The sequence below is a fragment of the Sturnira hondurensis genome, unplaced genomic scaffold (genome assembly GCF_014824575.4).
Source record: "Sturnira hondurensis isolate 20B ecotype Veracruz unplaced genomic scaffold, ASM1482457v3 Scaffold0024152, whole genome shotgun sequence".
In the NCBI taxonomy this organism is placed as follows: domain Eukaryota; kingdom Metazoa; phylum Chordata; class Mammalia; order Chiroptera; family Phyllostomidae; genus Sturnira; species Sturnira hondurensis.
The window spans coordinates 2,755,918-2,779,231 of record NW_028096783.1 but is presented as its reverse complement, the minus strand read 5'-3'; the positions used below and the strand labels follow the sequence as shown (position 1 = coordinate 2,779,231).

Genomic DNA, 23,314 nt, shown 5'->3' with positions numbered 1-23,314 from the left:
AGTTGTGTGTATGTGTGTATTTTTCAAAATGTGGTTTGGACTGTGTTGTCACCAACTACACATGATGTAAAGAAAGTATGGTCGCCCCAGCTGGTGTGGCTCAGCTGATTGGGCATGTTGTGCAGTGGACAAGGTCACCAGTTCAGTTCCTGGTCAGAGCACATGCCTGGGATACAGGGTTGGTCCTTGGTTGGGGCATGTACAACAGGCAACCAATCAGTGTTTATCTCCCTCTTTTTCTCCCTCCCTTCCCCTGTCTCACAAATAAATAAAATCTTTTTAAAAAGAAAAGAAAAAAAGGTGTGGTAACCTAGGAGATCGGATGGATGCAAACATGAATTCAGGCTAAACAATGTGTCAAATTCAGATAAAAGGGATAGGACCACTGCCAGGGGAACGTGAGCATGCCTTCCCCCCAGCCCTGACATGGGAGAACCTGGTCTAGGAGGGAGGCTGCGTGGGAGGCCCTTCTTGTGGAGAACGACTTGAGACCCCTTCCTCTGTTGGGTGCAGAGGGAATCCTGAAGGAAATGACTGCATTCCTGTCCTGTTCTAATTTGCAGTTGCCATGTTTGTGGAGGTTACGCATGTTGGGGTGGAACAGGGAAAGGGAGCGTGTCTTTCTTCCCCACCCTTTCCCACCAAAAGGGAGCCGCTGGCAGCATGGGTGTGCAAGGCTCAGAGTCACCACTAACAGGGGTGTTGGCAAGAAGCTCAGATCCAAAGGCTCTGAAGAAAATACGATTAAGAAAGAACAAGAGCAAACATTCAGCTGTCCCTTCAGTGGGTGAGGTTGGAAAACTCATGGAGTACAGAGATGCCTGGATATACAAAATCCTCTAGAGAAATTGCACTGACAAATCGTGGAATGTAATAACCAGAAAGGACTTCCTCTCTTCAGTCCAACCCTTCCATTTCAAAGCCAAGGAAAGGGTGCCCAGAGGGGTTCTTATACTTATTCTGTCCTGGGGATCCTTTGGCCCATGTTCCTTCTTTGTCCACATACATAGAATGGAAAGCTTATAGGCCCCTTTTCAGAACCTTATTTTCAAATGCAAAATAATCAGTAACAATCAAGACAATAATAATTAATAATAAGAAATATAAGAATAAGATATGCACATGGGTTTCACAAAGAAATCAGTTACACTGAACTTCATTCTCACCCCAGGATAAAAGCTGGAAAGGAAACATTGTGAAGACACAGGCCTGGGCCAGGGCAGAGCTCAGGCTGAGGGACGAGCCTCTGGATGCCCCGCCTCGGTCATTTCCCCTTCGCCACCTGTCTCTGTGAAGAGCAGGTGTGATGATGATTTAAAATAGAGGCTGTGGGGATTAAACTTATTTCCCGTTGACTGTCTGCTTTTCTTTAGGCCCACAATTATACACGCTTATTTAAATGGCTGTAATATTTGGGAGAAGTGGGGAAAAAGAGGCTAGTTATAAAGGAAGAGTTGAAAATTGGCACAACTGTGACCTGTCTGGGCAGCTGGAGACCTCCAGTGGGGCCCTGCTCACAGTGGCTCTGGGCCAGCCTCAGCTGGCCCGTGCCACCCCAGCGACTGTCTGCTTAGTCGTCACCCTTATCAATAGTCCCTCAGAACGGTTATGCTTTTCTCTGAAACAGTAACAGTCACCTGTCTTTTTACTTGGCTCCAGTTAGAACCAGACCACTGTCTGGTATGTGAACAAAATCCTGTGTCTAGAATGAAAACACCTGGCGTTCAAAGGTGCTTTGGCACTTACTAACTACTGTAACTTGGACCAATTTCTTCAAATCTTTTCTTGGAATTAGGTAACTGTCTGTTCTGCTTCCCAAGGCTTTGTGAAGAAACATCAAGATAATGAATGCATGGAAAGAGTTTTCAGTGTTTTCATTTGGATGGTGTTCTTCTGGAGACAAGTCTGGTGAAGAAAATTTAAAGCATTTAGAAGCATTGGGCAAGTTTCTAACCTCCTAAGCCTCATTTTCCTTGTTTATGAAATGTGAACATGATGTAGAGTTTGCAGAGTTGGTGTGAGAGTCTCTTGAGAGGAGGTTTACACTTTACGACGGGTCCAGAGAAGAGACCGGCTGGCACTCAGCAAAATTCAGGACCAGGTTAGGTGGCAAAGTTGACTTCTCTACTACTAAATGAAAAATTGGTCCCAACCAGTCTCACCTGACCTGACTCCAGGCTCACAAAACTGAAGTCTTTTGTGACACAGAAACTGAACCAGCTTGCTGTAGAGTCTCAGGTGTGATAAATTAATATAACTCATCATTTCTAGCTCTTTACCTAAAATTGGGTTTAGGAATTCATTCTATGGAAGAAAATACCAGGTAGTAAATAGATTAGTGAACTAAGTCAAGAGAACAGATTGTGAATAACAAGACCCAAGTAGCAAAGATCCACCAGCTTTTCCTGCATACTGACCATGACTGACAACTTGAGGCAACACAGGGATATTCCCTAGTTTCAGAATGCTAAACGGTCACGACAATTAGAATAACAATTAGATACTGGATTCTCAAATGGGCCATATTGTTAGTACTTACATATAGGGTAAAGAGGTAACATTTAGAGTGTGTGTCCCTGAGTGGATGAACTACTGGTAATTTAATTCTTTTCTTTGCTGCTTTCTCTCTCATCCTCTCTGCACTATTCATTGTGGTTTAGCATCCTAGCCCCACAGCTAATTTTCTACTTTGAGCTTTGTCCTCAATTTCTTCTTGTACAGCACAATCTCAGTAACAGAAAAAAAAAAAAAAGACAAGTGGAAAATTCCCAAGGATCTAGGTGAGTGAAGTCACTTCAGACCTTCCGGGTGGTGGGGGTGGTGGAGTGTGCAGGAGGAACACTGACCTTGGAGTCACATGGCCATGGTTCAAGACCCAGTTCTGCTGCTTACTCACAGGAGACACTGACTGGTCTCTTAATCTCCACAAGCTGCAGTAACCTAATTTGCAAATGGAGATAACAGTCATTGCCCTATAGCCTCCCAGGGATTGTTGTGAGGGTCAAATGAGACAGCTTGTGACCAGTGCTATGAAGTCCTAAATATGTGCATGGGATTTGTGTTACCCCTGTGATAACATGTCTCTCAGCTTGTCACAGGGAAGACCCTCATCCCTCCGGGGAGCTAACTATTCCCACTTACTGTCCACTCCAAGTCATCTGCACCGTGTCTGGCACAGTCCTCGCTCCCCTGTGCTTGCAAGAGCTCTATGATCACTGCCTTCTTACGCCATTTCATTTGTTGTATCAATCTGTTCTTCTGGGCATTTTATGAACATATCCTGAGTGCCTCAGACAGTGTGCTATGCACTAGGGATAAATATAAGTAAGTTTTCCTTCCTGATGTTCTAGGAATAGTCCATCATGGAAAACTCACTCTCATGCTAGCAAATTCAAATTGGGTCTCAAACATGCCCCTCTGGTCTTGTGTTGCACCTGTTCCCTAGTTCTGTAATACTAGTGTGATGTGTGTGTCTTTGCTATCCCTAAGCTTAGCAAGTCGAATGGTTTCCTTTTCTAGCAGCACAAGAGCCTAACTCCACAGTTACAAGCGAGGCCATCAACATTTCCCCATTGAAAAACTAGGTGGTAGAAGCTCTTAATTTTTCTCCTTTCAAGGCATTAACATTAATTATCTCAACTATTCTTGGATGATGGTTTTTGGAGGAATCTTCTTGGTTCCTACAGGTAGACCCACAGCGCACTCTCAGCACAACTATTGGGTGATGAGAGTAACATTCCTTGTGTCTCCAGCTTCTCTCCACTTTGCCCCATCCTTTACAGGGCTGCCCAGTAGATTTTTCCCACCTGACTAATCTGACTCTGCAGCAACATTTTCCCCTGGCTTGGGATTCCCTGGATACCCAGGTGTACAGCCTCACTCATACTATCACACATGCTCACACGGTGCCTTGAAATTATGCCCTCGGTGGCCAAGATGTAGTTTGTGTATCAGTGATAATATTTTAATGAATGCAGCTTCTCTCAGAAGGAAGGACTTAGGAATTAATTCCATCAGCTATGTAGCAAAGGCCACCACATAGAATAGTAAGGACAGGCTCTGAGATGAGAGCCTCACCTCATCTTTCAGCTCCTCATGTTGCAGAAGGAACCATGAAGCCAGGGATCCATGGGATTGGGCCACCTTCTCTAATGACACTTGCTTGCCAACATTGATGAGACTCTAACATTCTCAAATGGACCGATGATAAATAAATGCCTTTTTTTAAATCCTAAATAGACAAGTTGCAGCTCGGAAATTTTTCAGTTTTTCTCATTGCAAAATCAATACCCATCAGCAGTTTGAAATTAAAGGCAAGATTAGGCCTCAGTTTTATACATGCCATATTGTATTCCAGAAGCTTTCTACTCAGTCAGATAAATCTTCTTTAAGAGGATTAGGAAACTTTCATTATCTTTATCTAACCTGAACTAACACTAAGTCTGAAAAATTAATCTATACACTGGACAAAAGCCGATAGCTGCTGGGAAGAAGGAGGACTCTTGGACATCCTTCTAATTGAGCACTGGAGTCTCTGCTTCCACCCTCTGGAAAATCCAACTGGCCTCAAAAGGAGGAGCAAGCCACCTCATTGTCAATCAAGACAGAGGAGAAGGCAGCACTCTGAGATCCTTCTTTTCGGCTCTAAGTGAACATAAAGATCCATCTGCTAAACGTTCCAAGAGAAGGTCCTCTCCTCTGCCTCCACCCTCCCAGTGTTTTAATCGACTGCACTGGCCATCTCCGACTCCCAGAGCTACAAGAGGGGCTTGGCCTGCACGTGGAGCTGGGGAGGGACCTGAACCCTGGAATCAAAGACTGCTGCTCCACCTCTCGTCTGTTTGCAGACCCTTCCTGACCCAATGTTTGAGGCCCACAGGGAGACACCGCTGGCTGCTGTGTCCAGCCCAAGGCACAGCTGCTCGTGCCTTGTAAGGACACTGCCCCCAAAGTTCTGCATTGCTGGCATTCATGGCCTGCATTGACTGTGACATGCCTACACAACCTGTCTGTTTTGTGAAAATAGACAGGTTGTCTATTTGAGTCTGTATGCTGCCTGACAGTTCTTTTTTATTCCAGTACCACATTTCCTGAATTTGAAGAGAACTTTGCTATCAAGGCCATGAGAACACCATGGAGGCATCGACTGCCAATGCCGAGAACTTTATCTCTTCTGCCCCCAAGGCCAGGTGCCAGGCAGGGGCTAGAGAACTCACTCTCCACTGTCATCTGCACCCCAGACATGTTGAACAGGCATTGCAGCTCATCTCCAATGACTGATCTCACCGACACCTCCCCACCCTCTGAGGAAGAGCATTGGTAGTGACAGTTGTCTCTACCTCCAGATGGCACTCTGCCTTACAGCACCAAAGCAGTGATCGTGACCAAACCATACCCTTGGGTGGGACATGTGTGGAGAATAGAAACAGCAGAGTGTACAGACGTCTGTCATATGGCAGCTGCTGTGGGGTCTGAGAGCACGAGGGAGTGAGAGGAGGGCTTGGGAACAGAATGAGGCATGGCTTGGAGCAACAGGGCAGCACAAGGGCCTGTGCTGCACAGACAGCCAGCACTCTGGCCCAGCACATGCCATTAGAAATGGCTCAGAGTCAGAGACCCAGGGGCTGTGCTGGCAAAGAGCTGCCTCCTGAACTGCATGAGTGACTAAAGCAGGAAGAGACACGAACCCTTATTCTAGCTCCCCATGACACCAAATAAAACGAGCAACACCATACTTTCTAGAAACGCAGGATCAAGAGAGTCCATATCAGTTAAGTAAGGATGCCATATACACTTCGTAAGCTCATAAATCTGTTGAATCTGCTACAGATGGAATCTGATAAAAGGCAGTTACTAAAGATTAAATCAGGCATAGTGACTCCTTCCAAGAGCTCAGTTCATGGTCCCAAGACACTAGTATAGGAGACCCTGAGAGGCCCGCCCACATCTCTCACCTGGTGGAGGAAGGACAGAAGGATCTGCTGTTGGAGAACGGGAGCTGGCTTAACCCTTCATTGTTACCATGAGTCGACACCTGACAGAAACTGCTTTACACAGTGATGGAGAGGGCTGTGCAGTTAGCTGGGAGCAGTCCAAAATACGTTTGTATTGCCACCTTGTTCTAAAATGGTTCTCAAATTCTCCTAACTGCTACCTGAATGTGTTTCTAGTATTTAATAGTTGATCTCTGAGATTCTAACATTTCTTCAGCTCCATTTCTTCCTACAAAGTGCAATTTGATATTTGAAAAAATAGCAAATACTATGCCTGGGTTATACCAATTCAGAGTTTTAAAAAAGGGACAATAGGAGAGAATGTCAAGGATTCAATTCCCCCTTTTTTATTACATAGATTCATTTCCACATACACTTGGAAATACAATTTTGACTAATCTGTCTTGATCACAGCTCCGCTGTGAGTCTGGGAGAGGCACTGGGGTGTCAGCAATGTCAGGAAGGACCTGAAGAAACAGGTTCATAACCTCTTCTGGGACAGGCATGCCTGTCACATATGCAAAAGCAGTCCCCACGCACATGACTCCACATCAATAGTATTAACTGTTTCCTATAAGGGATACTTACAGACAGATCTCTACATGAACAGTATCATATCTTATTATAGTTATGTTTATATGTATAGAAAGTAGATATTGTGTCTATTTTTTAAATATATCTGGCCCTAACCCCAGAGTAGTAAGTAACTGAAGAGAGCTCAACCAACATGTATCAAATAAGCTACTGGTAAGAACTGGAATATCAGAAATAAAATTGAGAAACTCATTGAAAATATTGAGTACTCAGTCAAGAACCAAGCAGGTGAGAAGGAATCTGGAACTTAAACTCAACCTCTGGATTCTGTAGAGGAAAAGGACTTTTTGTGTCTTTATACAAGAGCAGATGCAAAGACTGAAATTGGGCTCCCCCTCTGTGGTTGACAGGAACCTTGGCCTGCAAATCTAGCTGTAACTCACCTTGCACAATGAGGTGGACCCGGGAAGTTTTGGGGTGGTTGTCCGTCTGCACAGAGCAGGTATATGGGCCCTCGTCGTACACATCCACGTTTTGGATCATGATGCTATACTGGGTTGGTGTGTTGACCAGGATGATCACACGAGGGTCTATGGACCACTTGTCACTCCCAGCGTAGAGGATGGTGCTGCGGTTTAGCCAGGCTACCCGGGTGACCCGATCATCTATGGTACACCTGTGGAGTGCAGTGGAGGGGGAAAGGGGGAAGGGAAGGAGAAAGGGGAATATTGAGGTAATCAGAAAGGAAGAAAGGAGAGGAGAGAATGGGAGAAAGAGAGTATTAAAAGATTATAAATATAGTGATTGTATTTAAAAGATAAATAAAACAATAGAACCTAGTGCTGAAAGAAAAATTAATTATCGATGAAAATTCCTAAACATAACTTAAGAGTGGCCTGAGTCGTCCTGAACAACCAACGATACAAAATCATTTGCATTTGATTCATAGCCTGTGAACATCTTTGCTCTATATTTGCTCTCCATCTTATTTCTCCCCTAGGCTTATACAAAAGTTATATTTCTTGAGTACATTTAGCACCTTGTGGGGGAAGTAGCCCACAGGCATGGGGAGAAAAAGTGGATGAGTATTATGAATAGGTCCCAGATAATCCACAAAGCAAATGGCTAACTTGTTAGTCAAAAATTGAACGTGTTTACCTCCAGACATCTGGGTGCTGATAACCCCCTGAACTCCTATGCTGCCCAGTGATGGCAAGCTACAATTTATAACATGGATGGGCAAAATTCACCTTAGAATACAAACAGTTTTGGAGGAAACCGTGGCCACCTCTTAAAATTTCAGGAGAGGAAAGAAGAAATGGCCAGTTTCTCTGCCTTCTCATGCTCCTCCCTCCGTGTTCCGAGAGAAAACAACCTGGCAGATGTCACCTAAGTTATCAACATTCCTCTCACCTACTAATAACAACACCTGGAGGCAAGTGGAATTTGCTTTTTGGTGTGCATCACCTGCTGGCTACCAGGTTTAATAAATATGCCTGTTGGTCAGAAACAAAAGTTGCCTATGATCCTCAGGGGCTTAGAACCTGTAAAGAGAAAATGAAGAAAGGGGCCCTTTATAAATGTGGGTCCGTGAGGAAGGGCATGACTTAAGAGTTTAAGTCATGTCCACCCGGTCATCAACACTGTAGTTGGAAGCTGAGTTGGGATATCTGAGTAAATACAAAAGGGCAACTGCAGCCCTGCTGCTTCCCTCAAATGTCTGAGCAGAGGGTAGGAGGTGTGCCTTTTGGGGACAAGTGGTGTGAATCCAGTGCCCCAGGTGAGGAGATGGGAAAAACACCGCCATTCCTTACTTCACGGATCCCATTTGACTGACAGTTGAGATCCTTCAGACAGGGCTCCAGAGACGGCCAGCCTGTGAAGACACTGGCAGTGGGAGAGAGAGAGCATGTTGGATATGCTGCTTCCCTGTGGCAAAGTAGCCAGCCTGGCAGGGTCAGAGGAGCAGAAGGGTCCTAGAGCACCACAGTCACAGCTTTCACTAAAAAGGGAATGCATCAAGTCCAGCTAAGTGCTCTCTCCTGTTGGTAGGAGGAGTGGAAACAATACCAGCTCCCAGTATCTCTACTGTAAGTTCCACCTATCTCTCAAAGGAGTGTGTGTGGGTGGGAGAGGATGAGGTTGGGGTGGGGTTGATAACTAGGTGCTTTTGAATGGTAATAGGAGGAGATTCTTCTCTTCTAAATTCTTTATTTGCCACTTTTTCAAACTACAAAAGTAAAATAAACATGTTTAAACATGTGAACAAATACAATACAGAGATGCATAAAAGCCAAGCTAATCATTCCATCCCCACCCAGCTCCTGGCTCCCCAAGGTCATTATTCAAGGAACAGCCTGTTATTTCTCCTTCCACATGGCCCCCTGACAAACACATATGCGCATATGTGAAGTTTATGTTCATTTGTTTTTACCTAAAGCAGAATCATACTCAAACTTTCCTATGAAGCTTTTCTTTTAACTTGACCACAGATATCTCTGCACACCAGGGGTCAGAGAACTAATTGTATAATTGTTTCTAGGAAACATCAGTAACATGGGTTTTGGGGGCTCCAACTGCACTCATCATTAGGTGCTAAAAACTCAGGTGTCATTAAATGACTCTTTCCCACCTTAACAACGGTGTCATTGGTATAAAGAAAAATTGAAGTCATGCTTTTTTTTTGTTTTTTCCAAATCCTGGGAAGCTAGTTTCACTTTCCTCAAAAATTTTCCTTCTATAGAAAATTTGCCATTTGTCTTATGAAGAAGACAAAATCTAACTCCCAGGTCCAGAACAGACTCTCCTGCCCAACCACACAGCCTATGGAGAGCCTATGTTCCCCTGGGGTAGGACTAGACTTACCCCAGTTAGATGACCAGGGCCCGATTTTGAGGCTCTTAGACCTGGGCCTCATTAGTGAACATGAAGGGCAAGTGGAGGGGAATGGCTGAATAAAAGCCATATCCCAAGTGGGGCAGAGCTGCATCACTGAGTCCACACAGTCCTGGAGCCTAACAAATGATAAGGAATTGCCCCAAAGGAATTTCCCCACTTTAAGCTTTCAAAAATCTTTTTTTAAGAAAAAATGATAAACTCATTAATTCATTCTCAGTCGTAAGTGATTGATAAGGTCACCCGTATCCTGATGGCGGCTGCATTTTCCTAAAGACTAAATTTCTGTTTGAATAACACCTGGCAATGAAGTTCCAGTTGTACAGTTCCAGGGATTCGCGTGCCTGGAAGTGAGTGGTGATGAGGTAGAGTGCACAGTTCTGTCTCCAGTCCCCAAAACCACTCCAACACAGGCGACGACGTGCAAACAAAGTGGCTGGCTTCCGTTTTCTCAATTATGTAATCCCTTGCACAGTTTTAAGTTGACATAATTAAACAAATTTAAGTTATAGTTACAAAGAGTATGTTTTTTGTCTCCGGAAAATATTCACATTTTAAAATGAAAACATCACACACACACACAATAAAATTTAAATACTATAGTAATCTGATACTCAATATTATCTATTTTCTTTTTATTTAATATCCTCATCCAAGGATATGTTTATTGATTTCTAAAGAGAGAGAAAGGGAGAGAGAGAAACATTGATGTGAGAGAGAAATGTTGATCTGTTGCTTCCCATTTGCACTCCAATCAGGGATGGAACTTGCAACCTTTTGGTGCAAAGAACAATGTTCCAACCAGCTCAGCCAGCCAGCCAGGGCTTGATCATCTCTTTTCAATACTCATAAACAAGTTCTTCTTTAACAGTTGCATAATGTACATCCTTCCTTCTTTAAGTATAAACTTGTGTTCCCATTGTATGTCCTCTGTAAGACTTTATCCTGATATATTTTATGTTTGAAAATCTTTTATTGATCAGCTATCAAATGTATATATAAATTTAAATCTCTTTTATGTTCTGTGACCATAAAGCTCTGAGTAATAATATTTTCTTTCAGAATGAGTTATCAATACAAGAATAATATTGATAAAACAACATAAATATATTATCCATGTTGTTAAGTAATAATTAAATGTAACAAGTAAGCTTTTACTGGAAATAAAGCTCTTAGTAGGATATATGAGGCTTTTAAAATTATACCATAAATATAATGAGATAGAGCTAAGGATCAATTCTATTTCTATTCCTATTTTTGCTTTAAGAAAAACCTGGTTCACATTAGCAAGGATATGAAAATGAAAATCTTGTATAGAAATGTCAGTCAATTCTTTGAACCTTTTCCAAAATATATGCCAAAATTCACATAGTAATATAGCTTCAAACATTATTTTAATGATCACACAGCTGACAATTCAATTAGTTCCTCCTTCAATTTCTTTTAAAGCTATGAATTGGAAAATACCTGACTTGCAAAGGGCTTTGTAAGTCAGTATTCAATTCATTCCATTTCTCAATATCTAGACAGTATACTGCTAATATTTTACTAGGCTTTATCGAATGACTGAGTAAGAGAGTGAAGAAAAATTTTCTCCTGGACAATTACTAAAGTGGAAGCAGTCAGAAAGGAGAGTTACAATTACATTCAGTTTCAGGCACTTTCTCAGGCCCATTTTGGAAAATATGAGACCTTGAAATACACTACCTTAGACCTGCCCTACCCTTGTGTAAGACCTATCACTGCAGATCGCTGTGTATGCACCTGGTTCAGATTACCAGGGGGCCTAATAAGGACTGACCTCAAGACAGGTCAGTCCAAATCTAACTCCCAGGTCCAGAACAGACTCTCCTGCCCAACCACACAGCCCATGGAGAGCCTATGTTCCCCTAGGGTAGGACTAGACTTACCCCAGTTAGATGACCAGGGCCCGATTTTGAGGCTCTTAGACCTGGGCCTCATTAGTGAACATGAAGAGCAAGTGGAGGGGAATGGCTGAATAAAAGCCATATCCCAAGTAGGGCAGAGCTGCATCACCGAGTCCACACAGTCCTGGAGCCTAACAAATGATAAAGAAACTTGGTACAATGAGGATGCTGGTTGAGGACTATTATTTTCCTCATAATGTTTCTGTGCTTCATAAGAGAGAGTAGTGTTAATGCTTCTCTCTTTCTTCTATCATAATAGAGCCTTTTTTACTGTACTCTGAATAGCAGTAAGAAGAGGGCAGGGAAGGATTTAAAAAATATGTCTAAGTTTCTGCCAAATAAGGCTCCTTCCCTGCTGTTTATGGCAATATCCAACAAGCACTGGAAGAGAATTTTTGGTGTTAAATAAGGGGATCTAAGAGGAAAGTTGAGAAACATTAATGTTAACTTGCTGATTTTTTAAAAGATTCGATTTATTTATTTTTAGGGAAAGGGGAAGGGAGAGAGAGAGAACCATCAGTGTGAGAGAGAAACATTGATCAGTTTCCTCTCATACGTGCCTTGACTGGGGACCAGACCCACAACCCAGGCAAGGGCCCTGACCAAGAATTGAACTGGCAACCTTTCTCTTTGAGAGACAGTGCCCAACCCACTGAGCCATGCTGGTCAGGGAAACTTTCTGATTTCTTGAGAACTCTTTAAAGTATTTAAAATTTTCACATTCCAAGCTAAACCTTCCTATTGGCCCTTGATAACAGAACTCATTATAACTCTATCACAAGAAATGTCTAAAATTATACAGTGCTTATTCTGGGCCTGGCACAACTTACAAACTTTCCTTATATTACATCATTTTACAGATGAGAAAACTGAAACACAGAGAGATTCAGGACTTCTAAAGTCCACAGCTAATTCTATCAGAGCAGGGGGTTAAAACTTAGGCAGGTTGGCACTAGAGTTTCTATACTTGAGGGCTGTGATAGTCTCTTCGAAAAGAAAGTGCTTGTGTGAACCACAAAAGGCCCAGAGCAGCCAAAGCAATCTTGAAAAGGAAGAACAATGTTGGAGGTATCATGCTACTTGATACCAAACTATACTACAAAGATTTAGCAATCAAAACAACATAGTACTGGCATAAAAACAGACAAATAAATCAATGGAATGGAATAGAAGGCCCAGAAATAAACTTGTACCTATATGCTTAATTAATCTATGACAAAGGAGGCAAGAATATACAATGGGGTAAGAGCAGTCTCTTCAATAAATGGTGTTGGGAAAATTGGACAAATGCATGCAAAAAAATGAATGTAGACCACTTTTGTATACCATATATAAAAATAAACTCAAAATGGATTAAAATCTTAAGTATGAGACACAAGACCATAGACTTCACAAAAAAAAGTTAGGTAATAAACTCTCTGATGTTGCTCTTAGTAATAATTTTGGATATCTCTACTTAGGCAAGGGAAACAAAAGAAAGAATAAACAAATGGAACTAAATCAAACTAATAAGCTTTTACACAGCAAGGGAAAACATCAATAAAAGAAATAGTCTACTGAATGGAAGTAGATATTTGCCAATAATATATCACATAATGGATTAATATCTACAATATATCAGGAAATCATACAACTTAACACCAAAACAGACAGTCTGATTAAAGAATGAACAGAGAACCTGAATAGACACTTTGCCAAACAGGACACAGATGGCCCACAGACATGTGCAAAAAATGTTTAACATCACTAATCATCAGAGAAATGCAAATTAAAACCACAATGAGATATGAACTCGCACCTGCCACAATGGCTATTATCAATAAATCAACAAACAACAAGTGTTGGCGAGGATGTGGGGAAAAGGGAGCTCCCATGAACTGTCTGTGAGATTATAAATTGATGCAGCCACTATGGAAAACAGTATGAGGTTTCCTCAAAAGGTTAAAAATATTACTACCATGTTACCCAGCAATCCCACTTCTGAGTATTTCTCCAAAGAAATCCAAAATACTAATTTCAAAATTTATATGCACCCTATGTTTATTGCAGCTCTATTTACAATAGTCAAGATATGGAAGCAGCCTAATTGCCCATGGATAGATGATTAGATAAAGAAGAGTTGGCACATTATACAATGGAATATTTCTCAGCCATAAAAACTGTGAAATGTTACCATTTTTGACAGCATACATAGACCTAGAGCAGTAGTCCCCAACCTTTTCTGGCACCAGGGGCTGGTTTCGTGAAAGATGATTTTTCTACGGATGGGGTGGGGGCATGGTTTAGACCAAGAAACAACAGAAAAGGACTCACAGATAAAGAAAACAGACTGGTGGTTTCTGCAGAGGAGGAGGTGGGGGGCTGGGTAGAAAAGGGGAAGGGATTGAGAAGTACAGACTGGTAGTTACAGAGTAGTTACAGGGCTGTAAAAGTACGGCACAAGGAATGCAGTCAATAGCGTTGGAGTAACCATGTATGGTATCAGGGGCACTAAACTTACTGGGGAGATCACTTCATAAGTTATACAAATGTCTAACCACTGTGCTGTATACCTGAAACTAGTATAATAATGCAGGTCAACTCTAATTGAAAAAAAAATTGTAAAAAGTGCTTGGGGCTTGAGAATCCATGTAACAAGGCCAGCCAGAATAAGCTGGCTTTATCCCATCAGTTTCCCTCACATTTATGCTACTAATTTGATTTTCTCATAAGAAATAAAATAGCTTAGGAGAACAAAATGGATATTTGAAAGTGATTTTGTATATGCCTAAGCCACTGCTAGCCATGTGTGAGGAGAGGTGATGGGAAAAAGAATCAGAAAGAGCAAGGAAATGCCCAAAAAACATAGGAGGAAAAGGATCTGGCAGGCAAAGCACCATTTCCAGTGCCTCTGAATATGAAACTAGGTGGGAGGGGGGCACGAAAATGCAGGGTCAGTTTGTTTTGTTTCAGAGGAGGAGGTTGAGTTAGGGGAAATCCATGCCTTGAGGTGGTGTATTTCAAACTTTATTGTGCAATAGAATCACCTAAAATGTTCCCTAAAAATACAAATCACTGAGCCTGACCCCCAAGGGCTTCTTGTCTGGTGGGTTGGAGATGGGTTGCCAGTTTGCAGGTCTAACAAATTCCCAGCTGAGGTCAGTGGTGCTGGTCTGAGTCCCGTGTGAGAATCACTAGTGGCCCCCAGACAGGGACAGGTGGGAATGTAACCAAAATAATAAAACCTTCCTGAAAATAGGCCAGCTTTAATTCTGTGTTTGTGTTTGTTACTTTTCTTTTCATTTTTACATTTTGCCTTTGAAAACACAGAATTTAAAAGTGCCATGACAGACACAGTTATTCAATCGATGTCTAATGTGCACTAGACCACGTTCCAGGAGGTGAACATTCTGGAAAAGGGTGAGGTCCTGCCCCTCTAAGCTATGTCCAGTGAGACAATGAAAGTGTATAAGTAAATAAGCATATTAGTCTCAGAAAATTAGTAGTGGGGGGAAAACCGACTAATGCATGAAGTGTGCCGTGGGGCCGGGGAGCATAGGGGAGACAGAGTGGTCAGAAGATGCCCCTCTGTGACCTGCATGCCAGACATTGACATTTTTACAACCTTAAATCTGATTCAATACAATGTTCAACTGAAAATTGTCTAACTCAAAAATAAAAGGCACATCTCACACACAGAGAGAGCTGCGAAGACATTTAGATCACCTGGGTAACGGGAGAACAAGCCTTTTAAATCGGACTCACAAACAGCCTCTCCTATATGGGTAACATTACAGGTGTTAATGTTCAAAGAACTGACAGTTGGCATTTTGAGCCACTAAAGTTAAGTAGAAAATGCCAATAACTAGGGAGTTCTACCCTTGTTATTGGAATATCATGTAAAATATGTTGCATTCCTCACTGTCTGTTTAACAAGTGCATATTGGTAAATAGTCATTAATCTCTAATACAGACTCATCATTCCAAACCTCTACATCTCTTTGTAATCTAATGTTAGTATCAAAGATTCTGGATGTCACAGAATTTACAAGGCTGGATTTAATTATTTACACAGTTATTTGTTAGACTGCAAATACCACATGGATAAGAACCTTGTCAGTGGCTCCCTGTTGTATCATCAGCACCTGCCACAGTTTGCCTTGCATGTAGTAGACAATAAACACACATTAATAATTATTAAAAGATATAGGCAATGTTGTTTATTCTAGTATCAGAAGGACCCACATAACTGGGAATTTGTACACCTTAATCCCTTCCTCTGTTTCATCTACCCCCCTAAACCGCTCTCATCTGACAACCATCAATGAGTTCTCTATGAGTTTGTTTCTGTTTTGTTTGTTCATTTAGTCTGTTTTTTAGATTCTACATATAAGTGACATCATACGGTATTTGTCTTTCTTTGACATTTCACTTAGCATAATGCTCTGTAGGCCTATCCATTTTGCCACAAATGGCAAGATTTTGTTATTTTTCATGACTGAGTAATAGTCCATTGTATATAGTGGGGTGGGCACAAGTAGGTTTACAGCTGTAATCCAAAGAAACAATACAATAATTAATAAATAGTAATATAAAAGTAAACTGTGTTCTGTATATTTACAACTGTAAGCCTACTTTGGCCCACCCCATACTTTGAATGCACTATGACTACAACGAGATTTCAGTTCAGATTTGTGTCTATGATATGATGACAGTGCCATCGATGAGCACTCCTTTCATTGTCTCGGCCTAATGAGAAAAATGCAGAGGTGGACTCACTCCGTCGTCAATAAGTTCACGCCAGGAAAAGCTGAATGCTGCCAGGCTTCATCTAGTATGGAAGGTTCCCGAGGTTGGACTGAACCAGCGAGGCAGGCGTGCTTGGCGTCATCCGGCACGCGTTGAGGTGAACAGTGACGCTCTTACCACGTTCGCATTGCCATTTAGTCATTCATTTTAATAAGACACCACCTGTTTTATTCATTGATGCTGCAAGTTTTAACTTTAGTGGTCATATGTGTGTATGATTTCTAATTTTAGATTTCAGTGTCTATAAGGGTGTACAGTTAAGGCATTGTACCTAGTTCTGTGGTTTTATGTATGTGAATTTTTAAAAATAACATTTCCCCTGTGAATCCTGAGAACCTTGTCTCTGCCCACCAGGCCCTCTGCCTTTAAAATGACCCCTGGAGAGCCCCCACAAGAAATGCTGACAAATGAGGTGTGGTGGCATGTTAAAACCTGAAAATGCAGTTTTTAAATTTTCTTTCTCAATTTGCCCATAGTGTTAGGTTTTTGCTTTTGTTTACCTTCTGTTTTGTTATGTACCTTTTTTATAAGCTGAAAGATAATTAAAATATAGCTAAGAACCTCACATGTATCAAAATGTGTTAAAAATGCATTTGAAAAGTGGGAGGGAGATCTTGCTTTGGATTCAAAGACCAGTAATAAATGGATTTTTTAAAGAAAAGGAGAGGAGACAGCTAAAATAAAACATTTTTAGATCAATTCCCATAGTATTTTAAATTGTGCAAAGCTGTTCTCCTGGGAAGTTTTGACTCCGCTGTGACTCCTGAGTTACAAGCACAGCCAACTCCAGAGCATTATCAGGGATGCTAAATTATCTAAGAGAAAACTTTATGATTCACACTGTCGAAAATTCAACAAGCGTAATAACTCTGCTACAGCTAACATTTGCCGATAAGGTGTGGGTAGGGAACGGACATGAAGGTCTCCGCTGAAGGGTGGGAGGAATTGGAGCAGCTCAGAGAGGGCCCGGGATGGAAATTTTTTAGCAGCCAGTACACTGACTGTGAAGGCTGCCTGGCGCAGGGCTCCTGCACGTGGTTTCTCAGTGGAAGGTGGCGCCGCACTAATGGCTGCTGCAATGGAAAGTCACAGTAATGCAAGCAAGGGTGCCGGTGTGTGCATGTGTATACATGTGTGTGTTTGAGTGTAGGAATGGGAGGGGTGTTATCTAGAGAAAAGAAGAAACACACCAAGTACACGCAGAATGAGGGCCCTGGGAAAAGTAGAGTATCTAAAGCCAAACAGAGATGGTGCGGGTTACCCTGAAAACCGCGTCACTCGAAGCAGAAAATCATCTGCAGGAGGAGGATATGCTGTGGTTTCAGCCATGACTGATGATATATGAGTCCATCAGGACAGTGCTCATGCTGTCCTGAAGCAGGTAGGGGCCACCTCCGGCCCCCACGGCACAGCAAGGGCTCCATCTGAATACAGACAGCAACTTCACACACCTCACCACCCACGTGAGGCAGCCAGCCTGACGGCGGTTCGGAACAGAACATCTGATACGTGCAGGAAAGTGAAGGGAGTGATTTATGTGGAAGGATGGCTCCACAAAGAGGTGGAAATTGCTTTCAGCCACAAAAGAGGTGTTACACTGCATGGCTATGGGAGGCGAGAAGAGGAGAATCCTTACCATGGTAACAGAAGCTAAAGCCTAGGGTAGCTGAGCCTCCTTATGAAAGGACAAGGCAGGCAAACAGGCGAAGGGACACTCTGAAGACAATGAATGACTGAGCTAGCTTCCTCTCACAACTCAAGTCACTCTGAAAATTCCCTGGATGTGCTGGGAAATAAATTCATTAGTTTCCCAATGAGACACAGGCAAGGCCAAAATGAAAACAGTGACCCAAACTATCATAAGAGATAGAGCCTGCCTTCAAGATTCTTTTGATCGCAAGTAGATGACAGAATACTAATAACATTAAAAAATACCCTATCACCTTCATGAATACAATCAAAAGGAGACATTCATTCATTCATTCATTCATTTCACAAATTTTTATTAAGCACCTACTCTGTGCAAGACATGCTACTGGGCCCTTGGGATAAGATGCTGAGCATGGTACTTTCAGATTTGCGGGTGCCCCATGCAATCAACAAAGCTTCAGAGTACCCGTGTACTACTACAAACTGAGCTGGGCAAACACCAGTACAGTCACATGAAGGGGATGGTGTGGGAAGCCCTACTCAGACAGTCAAGAGACAGGCTTTCCTGTTTCCAGAAGTAGCAATTAATCAAAGACCGAAAACTGAGGGTGACAGGTACATTTGGGTTGGTTATAGAGCATTTCAGAGAGAGGACAGGGGAGAGGTGCAGTCCCTGGGACAAAGGTGGACTCTGATAAGGAGCATGTAAGCCAGAGTGGCCCAAGCAAGGCGTATTGGAAAATGGGTGGGTTGCTGGAAGCTTGGGAGGTTTACATCTCCACAGTTAAAAGTCTTCATTTCCCAGGTGGAATGGGGAATACCTGAACAGGCTGAAACAGAGGCATGACACATTTTCAATTTCACTTTTTACACACACAAGAATGTACTGGACTTCTTTTGGAGAATGAACTTGCAGGACAAGCAGCTGAAGAATGAGTGAAAGGACTATTGTACTCCTGTCACCACGAGAGAATAGTCAAGAGACCAGAGGGCCCACAGCTTCAGGGAGGGGTGGGGGCCTGAGGGAGAAGCGGGTGAGGAGTGGGAAGAGAGTGTGGTGCTGGATGAAAACACTGCCAAGAATGTTGGCCAAGAGTGTTTGTTTGCTTTCCGTTTCTTGGCTTCAGTGTGGAAACACTTGGGAACCACTGGGTGCTAGGAATTTTTGAACTTTTATGTGCACACACATTACCTGTGCATCTTGTTAATTCACTAAGTCTGGGTGGAAACCAAAAGTCTGCATTTGTAATAATCTTTGAACTTATGCTGATGTGCTGGACACTGCCCTTTAAGTAGCTCAATTTTATTCACTAGAGATGCAACTGTGAATAAGACAAGACCCTGGCCTCTTACATTCTAATATAGAACTATATGCTAATGAGATTAATCTTATTGAATGAGAACAACTGATAATGCAGGAGAAAGGGGATAACTAACAGAGAAAAATGACAACAAAGGTGAAAAGGGTGGGCTTTAAAGCACATGGTGGTAGGGTGCTTCATCTGCTCTGCTGTAAGAGAAGAAAAAATATAATAGAAACACAAATAGATATGTTTGTGAACCCAGCTATGAGAAAGCAAGAGGGCTACTGAGTGACATCTTCTATTTTCTCCAAAGTAGAGGGCAAAACTATCAGTTGGAGGTAAATGCGAGAGTAAGAGAGAGGGAAAAGCAGATGCAAGAAAGAGTGAAATGGCTGTTGCATGGAAATGAGAGTGAAATTACTGGGGAGCTGTACTAGGATGCACAGGCAGTGCTGGGTCCCATTCGTCCTTGCTGGGCAAGGATTTGTCGTGACAATGCTCTGCCAGTGTCGAGGATATTCTCCAGCTTTGCTCAGCTGCTCAGCTGCAGGCAGAGTCAATATGGATAGTTGGGTTCATCTAATGTTGGAGTATGCCAGATGAGCAAGAGAGAACAAACCAAGGATTCAAGAAATTACAAATGATTGAGTAAAAGGATAAGTGATCATGGGAGGGGCTGATGGGTAGAAAGAAACTGTTGGGTTTGCTACACTGCAAGTCTTAATGAGGGCCCTGAGCAAGTGAGCTGGAATAAAAGAAACTACACATGGTGGAAAGTAATAGAAATATGTGATGACCATGCAATGGTGGCCCTTCTCAATGTGGGATTTAACTAACTTTGAAGTCAGATGGATCATCTGGGTTGATCCTCATAATTTGAGACTGGTAATGCAAGAGAGTTCTTCATGAGTTTTAGTGACATGTAAGTTGAGTACTAGAGAGACAGTGTATTGTGGTGCTAAGAAGGAAGCCTTGAGAGTAGACAGAAGTGCTTGTATTACATTCAGGCCCTAGGACGGGCATTTTGTCTAACCCCTCGGAACCTCCATTTCCCCATCTGCGAAGCAGGATGAGCATTTTTACCTCCCAATGTTATTAACATTATTTTGAGGCTGAATGAAGTAATGCATGTGAAAGAGTCAGGAATGTGCCTGGCAACTAGTCAACATTCTTTAAACAGAAGTGCTCTATTACTACTGTCAAAGAATTCTGCGGCTTCCCTTGGAAAAATACAACTCAATTTCTGTTATCTGGGTGTATCCGTTAGTTTAAACAAGTGGCACTGAGCTCATTTGCTTATCATTTCCCAGAGAGTTCTGAAGCCTTCTCATTCTGTATTTTCACATCGATGAAGAATGAGATTCCACTGAGGGTTGTTGAAGCCCTATTTCAAGACAGGTTATTCTGATGGCTAATGTAAGAGATTAGAAGTAACCTGAGATTTAAATTTTTAGCATTATCTACCAAATCAAGCCAGTGTTTTTCCAGTCTGCCTATAATGATATTTTACTTCTAATGAGATTTTCATTCCGCCCCCACCCCCAAATTCTCACTCTTCAGAAGTATTCTGTACTTGACCTATGTAGAGTTCTGCAGTAAGATTTCATTTCCCTCTAAGGTTGATTTTCTCAGCAAAAAACATTGAGAGAATTTTAACTTTGTATTTTTATCAGGCCTCCTCGTGCACAGTGTGTTGACACTGTGGTTGATGGGCTGGTTCCTAGATTGATGACCAGTGGTTGGTAAAATGCTGTATTTCTAAAAACACATAATTGAGAGATCAATCAATACAATTGTGCACACCTGAAAGAGAATCCGGCTGGCCTGCGGGCCGCATAGCTCAGACAGCAGTGTCCTTGCCCGGCAGTTTCACTGCAGGCCAGGACAACCCTCAGTCTAGACGAACCAGATACCCAGACCATTCTATTCTCAAGCTGATTGAGACATTACGGAAATCAAAGGCAAACTGTTTGAGTGCTGAGGGAGGGGAGAGTAATGGGGCCACTGGGGATAGGATCACGGGGGGGATGAACTACATTAGGTCGCTGTTTCAGAGTGCTACATTCTGTTTCTTTGAGAGACATTTACTGCACATATACTACAGGATGTCAAGGAAAACTGAAAATTATTCCAAGGGCCTCACTCCCAAACCTGAGGAGATGATGGCAGCTGATAAGACAGTTTTTCAGAGGCAGTGGTAAGGGTGCATTTTGGGGTCGTTGAATAACAAGCACAGATTTTTATCAAAAGGTCTCTCCACAGAACGAGGCAAGTCATGGGTGGATGGCCATGTTAAATTTGGAGTCGCCACATGGCTTTGGGATGCCTCCTTCTTTTCCACCTTTCCCTTTTGTGACTTTGTCTTAAAAGGTAGTCCTGTAGATGAAGACATAAGACAAAGCCACTTCAGAAGCAATGAACACTTGGGTAAAGCAGAAAAGTGTCTTTTAACTGGAGAATAATAAAAGTCTCTCCCATCATTCAGCCTCATATTCCTTGCCCCTCTGGTCTTCGCCATTGGTGCAGAACTCCATGAGGGGTTGTTAATGGCAACGGAGGCTTCAGCTTTGACACCTGCCTGCCTGTCCCAGACAGCTGTTCCAGAACCTGCCCTGCAGCCAGCCAGGGATGCCTTATAAAGCCACGCAGATCAATTCGCATTATTTGTCACCTTGCTTCTACTCCACTGCCCCTTCCTTCACACCCTGCACAGCTTTATAACTCAGCCTTCTGATCTGTTCATTATAGTAGGCAAAAAACTGAGCTAGATGAAATTAAAATGTTTCCCAAGCTCATACCATTTTAATTCGATTCAATAGATTATCCTGACATATTTACTCACGACCATGTCTGTCTCAGTATCATCCGTGGAAAAGTATAAATTAAAATTGTAAATTAACAGGAGAGAGTCTGGGGAGCTTGGTATCTTTTTGAAGAATGGAGTGAGTCAGCCCCAGGCTCCCAGCATGGGTGTTATGGGAGCGAAGACTCTGGCAGTGCAGAAATTACAGCCCATGGATTTACCTGCAAATTCCTCGCCATATATAACGTAGGGATCATGGAATCCCAGAGACAGGCAAAGCCTCAAAGGTCATTCTTCTTCCTACCAAACTGAGCGTGAACAAAGCCCCTCCTCTTGGGTCCAGGTGAACCTTATCAGAGAGTGCTAATGGACTGCTCAATTTTTGAAACCAAAAAAAAAGCTGAAGATTGATTAGCTTTTATACTATTAAAGGAATTTTGTGTAATATACTGGTTAAGAGAATAAATATTTTAATAAGAGGCATGAGAGTTCCATCACGGGTCTATAATTTATGCAAACTATCAGTCCTTTGTGTGCATCGCTTTTCTCATTCATAAATGTAAATCATGTTTTTAAAATGATAGACTGTGGTGAACATAAAAATATAATAACTTAAATACTATTATCAAGGTTCTGAGAGGACAGTAGTCAATAAACGTTCGCTATTATATTTCTGTAACTACTCAAAACTAAAGGGTAATGGTATCCAAAGCATTATAATATTTTGACTTTCCCTTAGTGTTAATTTTCCAATCTACACATGTGTCAGTTATAAAATTTGGAAAATTAGGTGTAAAATCTACCTTTTGGGGTCCCAACCCATAGGCCACACTGTCTCAAGTTTGGAAAGAGAGAGTGTGGATGTTCAAGTATTGTGACTTTGTGCCCAGCTAGGAGACCAACAAACATGCTTGATATATCTGTGTCAACCTGCAGAGACTGTGCATCTGAATGAAACCCTGTTTGAGTTCTGAAAAATAAAATGCTCATTAAGCAGAGGGATGTGCAGGAACAGACAGAGGAGGAATGGGGAGGGATCCTTTTTCCAGTGCCTGTCCCTCCTTACAGCACTTCTCCTGTAGAATGTCAATTCTGTTTGTTTAAAAATGCATGTTATATATTTTTAATAAGCCAGTCATCTTTTCGAGAATAGTGGCTTATGTTATATAGATTATGTGAGCTAGCTTCCTTTAAAGAAATAAAATAGAAGGCAGGCAAGAACCTTTCCTTGGGCCATGAGAGTCCCAAAGAGAGAGAGTCCCTGGGGGCAGTGAAGCTATGGGAAACTTTGACAAATGTTTCCGGTTTAGGCCCGGAGAGTTGTTGCTTTTAATTTGTGTCACCTGCAGCTCTGTGCTGTGAGCTGCCAGTGTGGGGGGGGGGGGGCAGAGGGAGTGGGGGGAGAAGGTTCCCTTCGTT

The 23,314-nt window shown here is 42.3% G+C and overlaps 1 protein-coding gene across 2 annotated transcripts in view; it reads right to left on the bottom strand.

The window, feature by feature from the left end:
• The window catches only part of OPCML (opioid binding protein/cell adhesion molecule like), a 1,111,876-nt gene that overhangs the window by 223,453 nt on the left and 865,109 nt on the right, over nt 1–23,314 (bottom strand). For both annotated transcript variants that reach the window (XM_037038227.1, XM_037038226.1), the window contains one exon: nt 6,971–7,203. In XM_037038227.1, coding sequence (XP_036894122.1) covers nt 6,971–7,203 — 233 coding nt within the window. The remainder of the gene's footprint in view (nt 1–6,970; nt 7,204–23,314) is intronic.